The 17,011-nt window shown below is 37.5% G+C and overlaps 1 protein-coding gene across 1 annotated transcript; it reads left to right on the plus strand.

The window, feature by feature from the left end:
- Positions 1-149: 149 nt before the first annotated feature.
- Positions 150-692, plus strand: LOC132060684 (uncharacterized protein At5g64816). Its single transcript, XM_059453656.1, has one exon. The coding sequence runs from the start codon at positions 182-184 to the stop codon at positions 560-562; it is 381 nt and encodes a 126-aa protein (XP_059309639.1). The 5' UTR covers positions 150-181; the 3' UTR covers positions 563-692.
- The last annotated feature ends 16,319 nt before the right edge of the window (positions 693-17,011 follow it).

A 17,011-nucleotide genomic window follows, 5' to 3' on the forward strand; every position in this document is an offset into this window, starting at 1 on the left:
GGCTGTGTTGGGGTTTTTTTTTGGTGTTTTGGGGGGGGGGCGTTGGTTAGGGTTTTTTGCTCTAAAATTACTCTCATTTCAAGTATTTTGCTCTATTTTCTTAAAAAGAGCGGGTTAAAAGTCTTGTTCTTGAAAGTTTTGCCGCGGGGGGAAAAAAAACAATTTCACAGCTCTAGTCCTGATGGTTGAGGTATGGTGGTCCTTGTTGGGGGCTGCTATTCCTGCTATTGTAGCCGGTCAAGCTTACAGAATTAGGAGAAATCACGCTGAGGAGCAGAGAATTAAGAGTGCACGGGGCAGGGAGAAGAGCACTGATGATATATTCGTGTGCGAGAGAGTCTGCACGTCGAAGAGAATGTTGAAAAAGGTGGGCGCATTTTCCAAGGACCCAATTCCCGATACTTGTATTACCGTTTGTGGTGTATCGGAACTCGATGCTTGCTCTGACGCCTGTGCTCGGACCGTCTGTGTTAACCAGCATCAAGTGCCGAATTGGAATGATGTCTGCCTCAGGAGATGTCAAAGTGAATGCCTCAAACTTTCCTCTTCTCTCCTATCATAGTTTTACTTGTTTTTCTTCCTTGTGGATTTCTTTGCCAAACTTGTTAAAAGCCACCATTCTCAAGCTTTAATGTTTAAATGGTATGCTTAAACTTAAACTTTTAGATCAATGGTTTGTCAGCTTGTACCAATTGTTCAGATGTAGTCTGTTACGGTGTTTATTTTGATAGGATCTTAGCCGGTGCAATATCAACTTCTTGATGTAGTTTATTTCTGGTTTTCTAGATATCAAATTGGAGTTTCCATAAGAATGGAATGATTGGATCAGGATTTAGGATATTGGTCACAATTCAGAAGCAAAGTCTCAGTTATACCTAAACTCTTGTGGAGTTTTTACAGTAATCAAAATATGAATATAGACAAATGGCAAATTATGATGCTATAAAAGATCTAAGGGTAAAAAATGTCAAAAGTATAACACTACAAAAGTGAGTTGATAATGCGACGCGTTTCGGGTTCGAATGCGCGGGGACAAAACCCTTTTTCTGATTATATCTGTCGAGGCTGGTGGATAGGATGCAGGTACGTGTGTTGGCGGACACTATCTGATTACCAAAAAAAAAAAAAAAAAAAAAAAAAAAAAACTACTGTTAAAAGTATTAGAATACAGAAGTGGAAGGAAATGCTAATCACTCCTTTGTTTTTCTCATGTTTTGTTGGTACATTATTCTCAGAGTTCATCATGTCCAGAAGACACAGTATCCTTAACTTTTTCAGCTGTTTTGTGTCCTGCAGACATTGTTTCCTTCACTTTCTCTGCTGTTTTGTGCACTTTCTGCTCCATTGCCTCGGCAGCAGATTTGGCGGATCCTTCTACGGTCTCCTTGCTCTTTTCAAAGCTCTTTTGAGTGGCCTCTTTTATCTTCTCTCGAGCACCTGCATTTGCCTTGCCATCATCCCTGCTCCTAAAACTGCACATTTTTATAGTGTCAAAAGTATTAACCCCCGAACTCATTTTGGGAAGAGCAAAAAGAAGAGGACCTCGTCAAGGTAGAGATATCACTAGTGAACCAATCTTGGAAGTAAAGCATGATGCATTCTTCCCAAATGTCAAGTTCACCAACTACATTGATAATGGTCCCCTGGAACTTAGCATGCCACAAAAGATGTCCTGGCCAAGAAACCAAAGTGGGCTACCTAGGTGGGAATAGTGAAAGAAAGAGAAGGGGAAGTAACGGAGAGGAATTGGTCGACTCATCAGGCCCATGATCTAAAGGACGGAGGTACAAATCATATATAGACCTAATCACTTGAGATGCACTTTTTGGTATAGGTAGTACTGGCTCCCCTACCATCCAAAAGTTCTCTTACAAAATAAGGCGAGGCATTGCCCATTAGACAGATCCCGACCTTTGAAAGTAGGGCCATAAAAGCATGTATCCGTTAGTTAAAGACTGCATAGTCCCTAAATGCAAAAAACTGAAGCATTAATTATAGGGATTTTTTTGGTATAACCATCTGGTATCCGGAATCTACCAGCACGATTGGTCCAGATTTGTGCCGTTTATGACTAAGGAGGAAGTTGTTCCCTATCAGGAGGTTTCTCCATTTCCAGGGCTTGGACTGGAGATAAGGTGGAGGTTCTTATCCATCCAACTACAACCTTTGATGGTAAAGTATTTATGGATTCGACTAGTTGTTCGTGTTGTATCTCATGTTCTCTATTACACTCGTTAAATAAGTTCTTTTCACCTTTCCTTCAGGCCTCAACTTGTTGCACAAACTGATCGCTAACTCTCCCAAACCTATTGGTCTTACATAAATAGAGAGAATACCACGGGCCATAAAAGAAAAACTCTATCATCAAATGTACCAAATAAAAGAAAGAGAAAAACTTGAAGGAAAGAAAAAAATTGGAGAATAGAACTTACTCTACATTTGGAGAAATACTTAAACTGAAGTTGATTAATATAGGACTTAACCATATCCCAAGAACGCAATGAAGATGTAACAAGCATAGAATAGGCTATCTTCAGCATTTGTGTAGGAGATTGATCTTTTGCTTGTCATTGTTCTGATGATGAGCAGCATCACCAGCTGTGTAGATAATTTCAGAGAAAATGTGATGAGACAAAGAGAAGTATTAGACTTAGTTTTCTAAAAATTTCCATGTTTTTATTTTATTGTTTTCCCAAATTGGAAAGAATGAAAATTACTTTTTGAAGGTGAAAATGGTTGTTGTGTTAATGGAGAAATGAGTTTTTGTAGGTAAAAAAGTGTGTGGAAGTAATGAGGATTCTACGAGAAAGGAAAATGAGGGTTCATGCATGGATGAGTACTTACGTTCGCACATTTGTCAAAAAAGTTTCCGAACTAGTAATGAAGAGTAGCAAAATTAGCAAATATTTTCGATTTTTTTCCACATCCCCAATTAGAAATCTAACTTTATAGACATTTTGCTTGCTTAATTTATTTTGGTACCCGACATTCATTTCTCAAAAGAATAACTCCGTGGTCAAGACACAAGGCAGAATAATAGCTTTAGTTTTGATACTATATATGTATTATTAAATATATTAATATATATACAAACATAAAAACAATTATAGTGCTTTTGCTGCTCCAATTCATCCGAAAAAAAAAAGAAAAAAAAAACTGAATGCATTGGCACCTTAGTTGTAGTGCCAACGAAAATTAGGAGGTTTTGGCGGAAAGGGCAAAGGTGGTGGAACTGGCAAAATCAATGAGTTGCCCTAGTTTGTGGATAAGGAGCTTCACGGTGATTTCCAAGCAGGCTTTATGAATTTGAACAATGCTAGAAATAGATGTTGCGGGTGAGGGTTGGACAATGTCTCACAGACAATCCATTAGTACTCAAATTGGCAAAGAACATAATGTGACAAAGGAACAAGACCTTTAGAACAAAGGACATTATGTGTCCTAGCTTTTGGAGGCTCTTGCGAGGGCGGAGCACCAATCTTGTTCGAAAGTCCTAAACGCCAAATTGCACATCCGAAATTGGCAAACATGCTATTGCAACAACAGGTTGCAAGCTTGGTTGTTCTGTCCTCATCTTGAAGCTGGTGATGGCCACATTGAACAACACTTCAAAGTGCTTTAGATCCCTACTGGACCATCGAGTCATTTGATGAGCAACATGATAATTTTGGAAAACTACTAATGCCCACATGGAGTCACGACCAAGATATGGATAAGATTGTGGCCTCCACTCCAGCACATTCAAGCAACAAGGTTGAAATGAAGACTGACCAACAAGGTGGTACGAGTGTGAAAGAGTTCGATTTGGACATGGTAGAGGAGCAGCAGGTCGTCATCCTTCCAATGCGCAAAGAATTTAAGTCTAGTAGTCCTCGACATTTGTACCACGTTGTTCCATGATTCTTCCATCTTTAGCCGCGAGTACCGTGGCTCAAACGAAATACACCTTTGAATGTAAGTGTTCCGAATATCCAAATCGACCTACTAATGTTCTTCATGCTTTAGTGTCACATGATATGAAAAATTTGAAGGCTACAGAATAATCCCAGTAAAGCCTATTGGAATAGTGGCCAAGAGGTATAAACCGAGGTTTTAGTGGAAGATCCATTGGAAGCTTTTTGAGTGGCGACTTGGGCTTTGACATATATGTTTGATAAAGATGATGAGAATGAAATATTGGATGAATGCTTTGCTAAGGTGACTAGGAATGAAGATCTTTCACCTAGGAGGTAAAAGAGAGGATTTATGACGAAGAAGATTCATGGAAGAAAACATAGATGGGATGGTAAAGTGTCTGAGGAGGTTGTCCTAAGGCAAATACCAATGAGAGTGACAAAACGAGAAGGAGAAGGAGACGAGGTTCAACTACGTCGTGGAGTCCAATAGATCGAGAATAACTAATGAAGTATCGAGATTTTAGAGTGGTAGGAGGAAGAAGACAAGGTGAAAATTAGAGTTTTGTCGGGCTACATGCCTCGTCTCCGCTGAAGATTACGGAATTTCAAAAACAAGGCCAAGACTCTACATTCTTATTTTTTATTTTTCACTATTTAAGTATTATCATTTGTAATATCATCATAGAGTGTGTTAAAAGCGCTCCATATTGATCATAAGATATTTAGTTCCTTCTTATTTATTATTATTATTATTATTAACCTTCTTCTTCTTCTTCTTCTTACTTTTTGTACGCATGTTAATTAGTAGAGGTACGCACCACGTCTCGATATGATTCGTAAGGTAAGATTCCCCGCTTTATGTTTTTTATTTTAGGTTTCACTTTTGTTATATAAATAAAAACTATTTTACGCACGTACGCCTGGTGGTTGCTTTGAAACGAAAAAAAAAAAGTTAAGATAGATTTTACGGAACTCCATTAACTTTTTATGGGATAGATTCCCTCATAAATCAATGGCGAAAATAAGATAATCATTTATAGAATTTTCAAATTGTCGAAGGACTCTTAATTTAGTTGGGTGTACTACAATTTTTAAAGGTGGCCATAGTGGCAAGGCTTGTTTCTCCCTCGATCTCTAGCGTGTGTGCCAAAATATTATATTTTTTTCTCTTCACGAAATTTCTTGAGTTTAAATAGTTTTTGCTCGTACTACACCCATGACCCACCTCGCACAACCCTCGCGACGCCTGAGCCGGCGTGGCAGCTACGGCAATGCTAAGAAGGGTCTCGGGAGCCTACGTGATGACGAGGCACGAACACAACACCAATACAACTCTCGGTACTGCATCAGATTGGTGGACAATTCTCAAGGCAAGCGAATTCCCCGCAATTTGTTCTATTTTCGTGTTATTTCTTGTATCATCAGTGCCCTGATCTGTCTCTCTGTAGTACCTACTCAACTTAGTGTAGTTTAGAAGTCATAACGTGTTACATTATCGGTTTTTATTTATAAGGTGATATATATATATTGTTTTCAAACTTTGCGAAAATTTGAGCGTGGTTAAAATGGAAGAATCTTATTCATAAAGCTATAAGAGTATCACTAATATTAAGTACAAGAAATCAATTAAATCATAGCTCACTACAAGAAAGAAGACATTTGCCAACAATTTTTTTTTTTTTGCCATAGTATTAACTATTGTTGCAAAAAGTACTTTTGGCAATAACATTTTTTTAAATTGAGCATAAATTTTTCCCATCTACTTATTGTCATAGTAAGTGACTATTGTTTCTACTTTTCACCATGTGTATTTGCGAAGTAGACACACAATTAAAATACTTTTTCGTAGATACTAGCTTTACGAGGCTTGAAATTAGATTCGACATTTTTGTTTTGAACAAGCAGAACAGAAAAACTATGGTAATGTAGAGCTTCATTCAATTGAGTTCCGTGAATTGCTAAGATTTTTTCCTTTTAATTTTAGGAAAAAGAAAATCCGCAAATAGATTCAAACTTTAACTTACGGTTTCGACTTTCGAGTAACCAAAATTCTTTAGTGTGTTGCAAAACCAAATGAAAATAAAATATATATATTAGAACAAGAGAAACAATATAGAATGAATCAATGTAAAGATGACTTTCTTCTTTATTTCAAGTGTGTAGTACATCACATATCATACCTCTATTAATACTCTTCGCATAGACAAAGAGGGTTACAAGATTGTCTTGAATATGGCATTAACCTCTTGAGAAGGTGGGGAAGAATATGTGGTTGTGGGAGATAAATGAGGGAATATTGGAGGTGTGATATAACAACACATAAAGGTGCACATAATGGTGAATTAACTCCTAGAAGTTGATGGACATCCACATTATCATATTTACAACACTCGGGATGTCCGATAATGTGCCTCGTTACGCATTATTTGTTGTCTCGTTAAAAACCTTTGTCGAAAACCCAACGGGACCAAACCTTGACCAAGGAAAAAAGAGTGCGGCGCGTATTTTCTCCCCCCGATGAAAAGATCTACTTTAGTTCTCGAGACGACGCATTTCCAATCTTGTATATCGACTTCCAAATGTCGAGGTTGGTAATGCTTTAGTAAACGGATGCGCCAAATTATCAATCGAGCGAATTTATTGAACATCTATCTCACCTTTCTTTTTAAGATCATGAGTAAAAAGAACTTTTTGGTTAAATGTGTTTTATTCTGTCTCCTTTAATGTATCCTTCCTTGGGTTCGAGCAATACACGCAAGATTATCTTCATACAATATAGTTGGAATATCCTTTTTCAAAATAAAACCACACATTTCGAATATGTTGAGTCATTGATCTCGACCAAATACACACTCCGGGACTAGCTTCATGAATGGCTGTTATCTCCGTTAGATTTCAAGAAGTCGCCATATTATTTGTTTCATCGAACGCCACGATAGTCAGTATTGTACCTCCATATGTAAATAAATAACATGTTTGAGATCGGGTTTATGTGGGTCGATAAATATCCGAATGCATAACGATCATATCTCGACTTGATTCATAAGAATAAAATAATCCCGTATCAATTGTTCCCCGAAGATATACGAATATATTTCGCTTAACACCATTCCAATGTCTTCTTGTCAAGATAGGCCGAATTTGCCAATAAACTCACCGCAAAACATATATCCGGTCGGGTATTATTGGTTGATACCATCGGTGCCCCAATTGCCTTTGAGATATGGAGTTCCATCACCAATGAACTCTTCATCATTTTCTTGAGGTCGAAATGGATCTTTATTTATGTCAACCGATCTTACAACCATCGGGGTACTCAACGAATGTGATTTATCCATGTAAAAATGCTTTAACACCTTTTTAGTGTATGATGATTGATGGACAAATATTCCATTTGTCAAATGCTCAATTTGTAGGCCAAGACAAAATTTTTGTCTTACCTAGATGTTTGCTTTCAAATTCTTTCTTCAAACACTCTATAGCTTTTTGAAAGCTCTTTAGGAGTGCCAATGATATTCAAGTCATCAACTTATCATTACTATGACAAATTCGGACGTGCCTTCTTATAAAAACACAAGGACAAATAGGATTATTTTTATATCCTTCCTTTAACAAATATTCACTAAGACGATTCTACCACATCTGCCCTGATTGTTTCAAACCATATAAAGATTTTTGAAGCTTTATTGAACAAGTTTCCCTCGAACTTTTGTATGCTTCAGGCACTTTGAATCCTTCAGGGATTTTCATAAAAATATCGTGGTCCAATGAGCCACATAAATAGGCTGTGACAACATCCATCGCATATCAAGCTTTTCATGGTATAAGATTTATTAGATAGCCGAAAGGCAATTGCGATCCACCAGAGAGAATATGTCTCCACATAATCAATGTACTGCCTTTGTGAAAATCCTTGTGCCACAAGTCGTGCTTTATATCTTACGACTCCACCTTTTTCATTTTCGTTTCGTACAAACACCAATTTGTACCCCAACGCTTGACATCTTCAGGTGTTCGGACTATTGTCCGAAAATTTCACGTTTTTCAAGTGAAGCTAATTCTGCTTGAACTCCGTCCTTACATTTTGGCCAATGATATCTCTGTCTACATTCATAGACAGATTTTGGCTCAAGATCCTCATCTTGTTGCATTATTTCAACAGCAACATTATATGCAAAAATATTGTCGACCACAATATCATTTCGATTCCACATTTTCCTCGTCGAGACATAACTTATCGAGATCTCTTCACTCTCGTTGTTTTGAAGTATCGGACCTCTCCGTGGGCTTATCATTTATTATGTCTCGGGGCTCTTCTTCGAGCAATTTCCCTCACATTATGATCATCTTGATCATTTATTTCTTTTCTTTTTTCGAAATTTTTATCCTTGGAACGATTGGTTTACCACGTTTCGCACGTGTTTGGACTCATTTGCATTAACCGTTGCCCTACCTAACATCAACTCGAACTCTGAGCATTTATATGAATATGAGATTTAATAACTCTTGGAAGGTTAGTAAACGTATCCGCGATTGATTTGCGACATTTTGCAAATAAATCATCTTTTACACCTCTTGCTCATATTGATTTGTTCAGGGATCTAAATCTGATAGAGATAATGTACAATCTATTGATTTGCGACATTTTGCAAATAAATTATCTTTTACACCTCGATCACATTGATTTGTTCAAGATCTAAATGAGATAGTGATAATGCATTCCAATCTATCTCCTTTTCCAATCGCTATATTCTCCCCTAATGTTGGGTATCTTGATTCATCAAAATAACAATCAACAAATCTTGCTGTAAATAAATCTCTAGTCATCGGTTCTAAACATTTTAAAAAAGCGAAGGAGATTCATACTGTATATATATCCCCAACCTTCTTTGGGGACCCATATTTGTGCGTTGTGGTGGAGCAATTGGAACATATACCACACATCCAAAAATTCGAAGATGGAAAATATTTGGCTCCTGACCAAAAGCCAATTGTAATGGGGAGAATTCATGATAACCGGTTGGCCTTATGTACACAAGTGCTGCTGCATGCAAAATAGCATGTCCCCATACCGAAACAGGAAGTTTTTTCCTCATTAGCAACAATCTAGCTATCAATTGTAGGCATTTAATCATTGATTCTGCTAGACCATTTTGAGTATGAACATGAGCAACCGGATATTCAACTGTTATTCCAGTGGCTATACAATAATCATTAAAGGCCTGAGATGTAAACTCACCAAAGATTATCAAGACGAATTTTCTTTATCGCATTATCTGGAAATTGTGCTCTTAACCTTATTATTTGAGCCAACAATATCGCAAAAGCCATATTGCGAGTTGATAATAAGCACACATGTGACCATTTTGTAGATGCATCAATCAAGACCATATAATATTTAAATGGTCCACATGGAGGGTGAATTGGCCCACATATATCACCCTGTATACGTTCTAGAAATGCAGGGGATTCAATCCCAACCTTAGTTGCTGATGGTTTAATAACCAATTTTTCTTGAGAACAAGCAAAGACAAGAGGATTCCTTAAAGGCAAAAACGCTTGGGACCCCCCTGAACTTGTAACTTTTTATACAATGCACACCTAAACTATGCGGAGGCTTAAAAACCCCCCTGAACTTGCAACTTTAAGTGTCCACACCCCCTTAAGTGTCCACACCCCTCAGCTATGTAAACACGTCCTGTACACGGTGTAAAAAATGCTGATGTGGTTGTCCACGTAGATATCCACGTAGATAATTACAACCCGACCCAAGTTACCCATTTATTTTAACTTTAAGTTAAACATTGGCATTTAAACCTCTTTATCTTTATCGTCAAAATTTTTGACCCTCACCGATGGTTTGTCTCCACATATGTTCTCCCCAAAATCAGAGTTAGGGTTTACTTGTAAGTAAGTAATTTGTAAGTGATTCCGGTCTCTTTTAGGTTATTTTGTGATCTTCTTAGTGATTTCGATCAGTTGCTGCTGTTGCTTCAATTGTTGCTTCGATTTTCAACATTTTGTTAATAAATTCTTACAAGGTAAGTGATTATCCATCGTTAAAATGTGTTTTGTGTTTGTTTTCATCGTGTTTAAGCTTGTTTCTTTTGGGTTTTTTTTTATTATTCCAACTAGGGTTCAGTCGTGGGTTTCATCTAGTGTTCCAATTAGGGTTTTGATTTGTGGTAAGACTATGATGATAATGAGTTTGTGTTCTTAGAAATTGATTGTATTGTGTTGAAATTTTCAATTTTGTGCATGCATGGCTGTTAGGGTTTTCTTGTAATTTCTTCCAAAAATTAGGGCATTTAAAAAGTCTTAATTATTAGATTATGTTTAGTATTGTTAAAAATTGGGGTTTTTTGGTAAATAATTGATGCATAGTTGTATGTTTGTGTCTAATTGAACATTTGATGTCTGTTTGTAAACTAGTTGTTTATTTGTATGTTTATGTCTTAATTTTCTGGTTATTATTCATTGTTGATAGGTTGACACATGGCTTCTAAGTATCTTAACTTAAGGTTCAAAGTTGGGGGTATGTTGGTTAGTGAGGTAGGGCCAATCTACATCAGGGGTAATGCGAACATGTGTTGATGTTGATGAAGATCACATGTCTATTCTTAGAGATTATTGTAAGTCATTTGGGGTAACTAAGTTAGGGAAAACATATGCGCTTCCATCTCGAGGTGATTTGGTTGAATTGCAAAAAGACAGATATTTATGACATTGCACTCTTTTTACATAATGGGGACACATAGACATTTATGTCCGCGATGCCTCGATTATGGAGGATGTGGGTCCCAGGGGCAAAGTAGTCAAGTTACAAGTGTAGGTGGAAATTTAAGTCAAGTAGATGAGTCTTTTTGTGAAGACCCCACAGTATGGATGCGACCAGACGATAGACCCCATGAATATGCATGCTTGACATACTCGGTATTGTATGTGAAAAGGGTGCTAATGCACACTCGATGAAAATTCACACGTCTCTTGCGGGTTCCACGAAATAAGAGATTATCGTAAGTCACTTCTGGGGTAACTAAGTTAAGTATGCCAAGCATGTATGTCATGGAGGGCAACCATCTGGGTCATCGGCGGGATCCTCTCAAAAAAGACGCCTTTTTTTGTGACGACCTCCGCAAAGTGCTTGATCGTACATACTCGGGTATTGTCTATGCCGGGTCTGACCCGGTTCGCACCTCATAACCTCTTCACGGCTTGCGCTATGGGGTATCGAACCGGAACCTCGGGCTCCTTTACATGCTTAAGGAGATCGCCTCTTACAACGGGGACACATATTTATGACATTGCACTTTAACTTACGTAACGGGGACACAATAGACATTTATGTCCTGATGCCTCGATTATGGAGGATGTGGGTCCCACTGGAGGGCAAAGTAGTCAAGTTACAAGTGTAGGTGGAAATTTAAGTCAAGTAGATGAGTCTTTTAATGCACTGTGTTCGGCAACGGGAATCGATTCCCTTTTTTGTTCCCTGTGGTGGTTCTCAAGATCTAGGATTAAATCCTTCTTCTTCTACTATTCCAAGTATTGAAAGGGTTGCTAATGAAGGGGTTGCAAATGGTTATTCTTCAATAAATTGGACAGATTCTGAAGAAGAAGAGGCTGCACCAATTATCCAAGAAGAAATAGGAGATCCTTTTCTAGAAGAAGATGCACCAGCTGAAGATGAACAGAATGTAAACAATGATGATGATTCTGAGTCTGACCAGTCTGTTGATTATGGGTCAGATGTACATGAGGAGTTGAGGATTGTGAAGCAAGATCAGAGGAAGTTTAACAGAGAAAATAGGAGGAACAAGAAAAAGAAAAGGCCAAAAGGTTTTCTAGGTGAAGTTGGAGTGGATGAAGGGTATGATGATATTGATAAAGGTAAGAAAAACCTTAATGGTAAACTGACAGGAGATGAGCCATATTATGATAGTTCTGATTGTGAAAGTTTTGAATACGATGATGAATTATGTCACATTTCGATGATGAACTTGAAGGAGGGGCGTTAAGGAGAAGAAAAAAGAGTAATAGAGTGGTCTATGATCCAACTTGTGAGGTTGTAATTTGGCAGTGTGGTTTGGTTTTTGAAAGTGTTAAAGAACTTAGAGAAGCAATAACAAAATATGCAATAAAAAAGGGGGTTGAGTTAGAAAAGTTTGTGAATGAACCTACTAAAGTAAGGGTAAGGTGTAAAATTGGCTGTCCATGGTTATTGTATGCTAGCAAAGAAGGGAGGAGTGAAAATTTCACTATCAAGACATATAACCCAAGGCCTGGAAATGCACTTAACCAACACAAATTTTCTCTTAATTCTAAATTTTTATCCAAGTATTTGAAAGATAGGATTGTGTCACACCTAGTATCGAAAAGGTGGGAAATTCAAGATTGGGTTAGAAAAGAGTTAGGTGTTTATGTTGGCAAGGCAGTGTGTTTAAAGACAAGGAAAATGGTGTTACAAGAGGTAATGGGGGACTATGTCGCTGAATTTAACAGAATCTTAGACTACAGGGATGTATTGCTTCAAACAAATCCTGGCAGCACTTGTCTTGTTAAGTTGACACATACAGAAAATGGCATCAAACAATTTCTTCCTTTCTATATATGCTTTGATGCTATGAAAAAGGGATTCAGAGATGGGTGTAGGAAGTGTATAGGGCTGGATGGGTGTTTTTTGAAAGGGATTTGTAAAGGTCAATTGCTGGTAGCTGTTGCTAAGGATGGAAATAATCAAATGTTTCCAATAGCATGGGCAGTAGTTGGTGTTGAGAACAAGGATACTTAGAGATGGTTCTTAATGATTTTGAGAGAGGATCTGAACTTAGGAGGAGGTTCCCAGCTTGCTATTCTCAGTGACATGCAAAAGGTAACTCAAAACATCAAATATTTCTTTCTTGTTTTTATTTTAGACTAACTCTAATAACAATATTATGCTTTGTTTTGAAACTACAGGGACTTATAGCTGCTGTTGAAGAAATATTACCTGAATGTGAGCATAGGATGTGTGCTAGACATATCTTAGCAAATTGGTCACAAAACTAGAGAGGCATAGAGAGAAGGAAGAAATTTTCGCTTGTGCTAGAGCAACATTTGAAGCAAGATTTTTAGTATAAGCTTGATGGTCTAGCTAAGTTGGGTAGAGGTATTGTGGAGGACCTTATCAAGTACAACAAAGAGAGGTGGTGCAAAGCATACTTCCAAACTTTCTCTAAATGTGACAAAGTGTGGATAATAACATGGCGAAAGTTTCAATGCATGGATCTTGGGACTAAGGCACAAGACTATTGTTTCAATGTTGGAAGAAATCAGAATTAAGGTGATGAACATGATTCCTAAGTCAAGAACATTTGCTGAAAGCTGGACGGAGGATGTATCTCCAATGGCAATGATGGTGTTCAATGTCAATGTAGAGAGATCAATGCAATGCAACATTGATTGGAATGGTGATGAAGGGTTTGAAGTGCTAGAAGGGTCATATAGGCATACTGTGAATTTGGGTCAACAAAAGTGTAGCTGCAGATCATGGGAATTGAAGGGGATCCCATGTGCTCATGCTATTGCAGCTATGAACCATTTGAATATGGATGCATCACAAGCAATTTCAAGCTGGTACAAAAGACAAATATTTGAAGGCTTATTCTAACTTCATTCAGCTAGTTCCAAACATGAAAATGTGGCCGACAAAGGCCAATCCAATTGTTGAGCCACCTAAAGTGAGAAAGATGCCTGGTAGACCAACTAAGAACAGAAAAAAAGATTGGAGAAGTGAGAAAATCAGGGAAGTTGCCAAAGTATGGGATAATAATGACTTGTTCAATCTGCAGAGGAGCCAATCATAACAAAAGGGATTGTCCAAAGAATCCTATGGCTAAGACAAAATCAAGAACCACACCACAGGTATACTTGCTTACATTGCTTACTATTTCTTATTGCTTAAATTGCTTAGTATACTTGCTTACATTGCTTAATCTGATTTGTACTATTCGTGTCTTGCGCGTACCTCACAACAGTCCTCTAATGGAACTAAGAGAGGTAGAGGTCAATATGAAAGGGGAAGTACTAGCAGTAGAGGTGAAGGAACAAGTACTGGCACTAGAGGTAGAGGAACAGGTGCAAGAAGTGGTTACAAGAGGCCAAGGGTTGTGGGACAAGGTGTATTTGTTTCTGGAACTGGATATACTGCAATTAATGTAAGTGTCATCTTCTTAAATTGTTAGCCTTGTGTTTTCAAAAGTGAGCCCAAAAAATAACCAAGTATTCTTTATGTTGCAGCAAGGTTTGCCAAGCAAAAGGAGGGTCAATACTGGTGTGAAGAGTCCTGCACATGTGACGGGTGATATTGGTTATCAACCAACCAAATGACTGAAGTGGAAAGGCAAACAAGCTGTAACTCAAAGAGAACTTCGAGTCCAAAGTGCTGTGCATTGCATTCAAACCAGATCAAAAGCTGCTGGGATTCAAACAAGGGCGCAAGCCAAGGCTAAGTCACCTCAATAGCACTAAGGACAAAGTTCCCTCTAAGAGTGCAAATACAAGGGCAAAAGCTAAGGGAAAATCTCCCGCAAAGAAAGCTTCTTAGTTCAAGTGTGGTGGTGAATGTTACTTAGACTTCGACTAATGGTATTTTAGGTGTTTGTGGTTGTTGTTGAACAAAACTTAAACTTATGTGTTTTTTATGTTGTTGTGAATTTTGCTGTTTTAAGTGGTTGTGTATGCAGCTGTTTTTGGTTGAAACAATTAAGCACTTTGGTGGTGTTATGTTTATGAAACAATTAGGCACTTTGGTGCTTTATGAAATGCATCTATTTATGTAGTAGCCAACGTGTAAATGTGTGTGTTTTACGCTTGATTTCTTTGTGAAATACAATGTTTGATGTACTCGTTATTGGCAGTAATTCTCGGATAAAATACCAACTGATTCAAGACATGTTAGAAGTAGCACATATATTGCTTTAATCAGCAAAAACATACACTTACATCCGTCAAATATATCCCCGTCGTCTAACTTAACCAAAATTTACACAAAATGTTCCTTTAAGTCGACCAAAATGTGCCCTTCCATCTAAGTCAAGCTTAAACTAACTACATCCGACATACTTAGTCTTAAATCGGCGGAAAATTAGGATAAAGTACATTATCACATTACATATCAAACTTAAGCACAAGACTATCTTCAATGTCCTTCTTTACTTCAAATTTCGTTGTTGCTTGTTAGTCTTCTTCAACAACCCCGAAATCACAATATTTGCTTGAATTGGAAACTACGGATCATACCACTTGAAATACTTACAAGGAGTTCGAAATAGGGACTGCATTTGTATAAAAAACAACATAATCAATGTTAAGAAATTTAACTAATACAAATCAGATTAAAAAGTATGAATATTACATACCCCATAATGCGTACATCCGAGAAATCTACGTCCGGGATTGTCATCCGACCATGAAATTCTTGTGACTGGAGGACACCCACATGCACAAACAAGCCTAGTATTATAAATCATGGGTTCAAAGATTAATGGAAAGGAAGAAAATTGATGGCAAAGAGAAGAAATTGATGGCAAAGAGAAGAAATTTAATGGAGGAATTCTTGAAATTTCTAATATATGGTGGAGGAGAAGGGGTTATGGTGTATAAATAGGAAAAGAATAGAGAGAGAGACATTGGGGAAGGAAAATATTAAAGGAAAATGGTTATTTTAAGTTTTTAATCGTTGGGGGGGTCTAATGTGGACAAAAAACAACCCCCTCACGCGCCATTGGACGTTTGAAGCCACTTTCTGTGCCATGTGGACACTTAAGGGGACGCGACACATAAAGCTGCAAGTTTAGGGGGGTTTTTAAGCCTCCGCATAGTTTAGGTGTGCACTGTATAAAAAGTTACAAGTTCAGGGGGGTCCCAAGCGCTTTGCCTTCCTTAAATTGAAGAATCTTTTGGTTCTTCAAAGTATGCCCATATAAATTCTTAATTATTTTGTGCATCATATTAGAACCAGGATGGCCCAACCGGTCATGCCAAATGATAAAATCATTAAAACCATTAAATCTTTTGTTTACTGCAACATGTGTTTCAACCGCACCAATACTTGTATGGTACAACCCAGAAGAAAGTTCGGATAATTTTTCATGCATAAACTTTTCCCCCGCTTTCATTGTAATAATATAAAGGTACTAACCCGTACTTCATTGACAGCCTCAACATGATAGCCATTTTGGCGAATAACCTGAAACTTAATAAGTTTCTTCGAGACTTGCTACAATAAATATTGTACCTCCAGGTATTAATAAGGTCGCTTTTCCAGAACCCTCAATTAATTTTGTACTAACAGAAATTGTATTAACACAAGCCTTTTTCATAACCAAATGAGAGAAATATTTCTTTTCTCTTAATATAGTGTGGGTTGTAGCACTATTCAAAAGGCACATATCCCCATTACTCATCTTGGATCCAGTTGAAGACTGAGGAATTTTATTTATCTTCATGAAAATAAAAATACATCGTAAGAAATACGGAAACTAACAATAGAAAACTTAAGTACTAATCCTTGAAAATAAAACAACATAGAGAACTTAAGTACTTCTCGAAAATAAAACAACATAAGGACAACTTAAGACACATAAATAAAAATAACAACATAACACATTCCCTAGTGAAACGGTCAAATCTCAATTTTGATCTCCAAAGAAGTCTTCAACTTCCAAAGGAGTAATATCATCAAGCCAATCAAAATCATCATCTTTCAAAGCCGAATTAGCTTCAACATTAACATCATATTTTCGTGAAGGCCCTGCCTCATCGTCATTTTTTAAAGTCATGTGTGACTCCACCCGGGCATTAGAAGAAGAGGCACCACCTCTATTTGCCTTTCTTTTGAAGGAATTTTGATAAAGCTTGGCAAAATGTTCAGGCGCCCAGCATTCACTTTCCAGTGACCTTTCAAACCACAACGATGACACAGTTGCTCCTTGAAGGATTGCCTTGATAACCCATATTGTTCTCCATTTTATGGTGACCACCATCACGACGATTATTATATCGTCCCTTGCCATGCCCACGCTCATTATTATGGCCCCGATTATTTTGTATTCTTTCAGCTGGGTCATGTGCTA

Source organism: Lycium ferocissimum, chromosome 6 (genome assembly GCF_029784015.1).
Source record: "Lycium ferocissimum isolate CSIRO_LF1 chromosome 6, AGI_CSIRO_Lferr_CH_V1, whole genome shotgun sequence".
Taxonomy (NCBI): domain Eukaryota; kingdom Viridiplantae; phylum Streptophyta; class Magnoliopsida; order Solanales; family Solanaceae; genus Lycium; species Lycium ferocissimum.

Excerpts from the sequence above, each read along its gene's own strand:
- LOC132060684 (XM_059453656.1), top strand. The coding sequence starts at position 182 with ATGGTTGAGGTATGGTGGTCCTTGTTGGGGGCTGCTATTCCTGCTATT.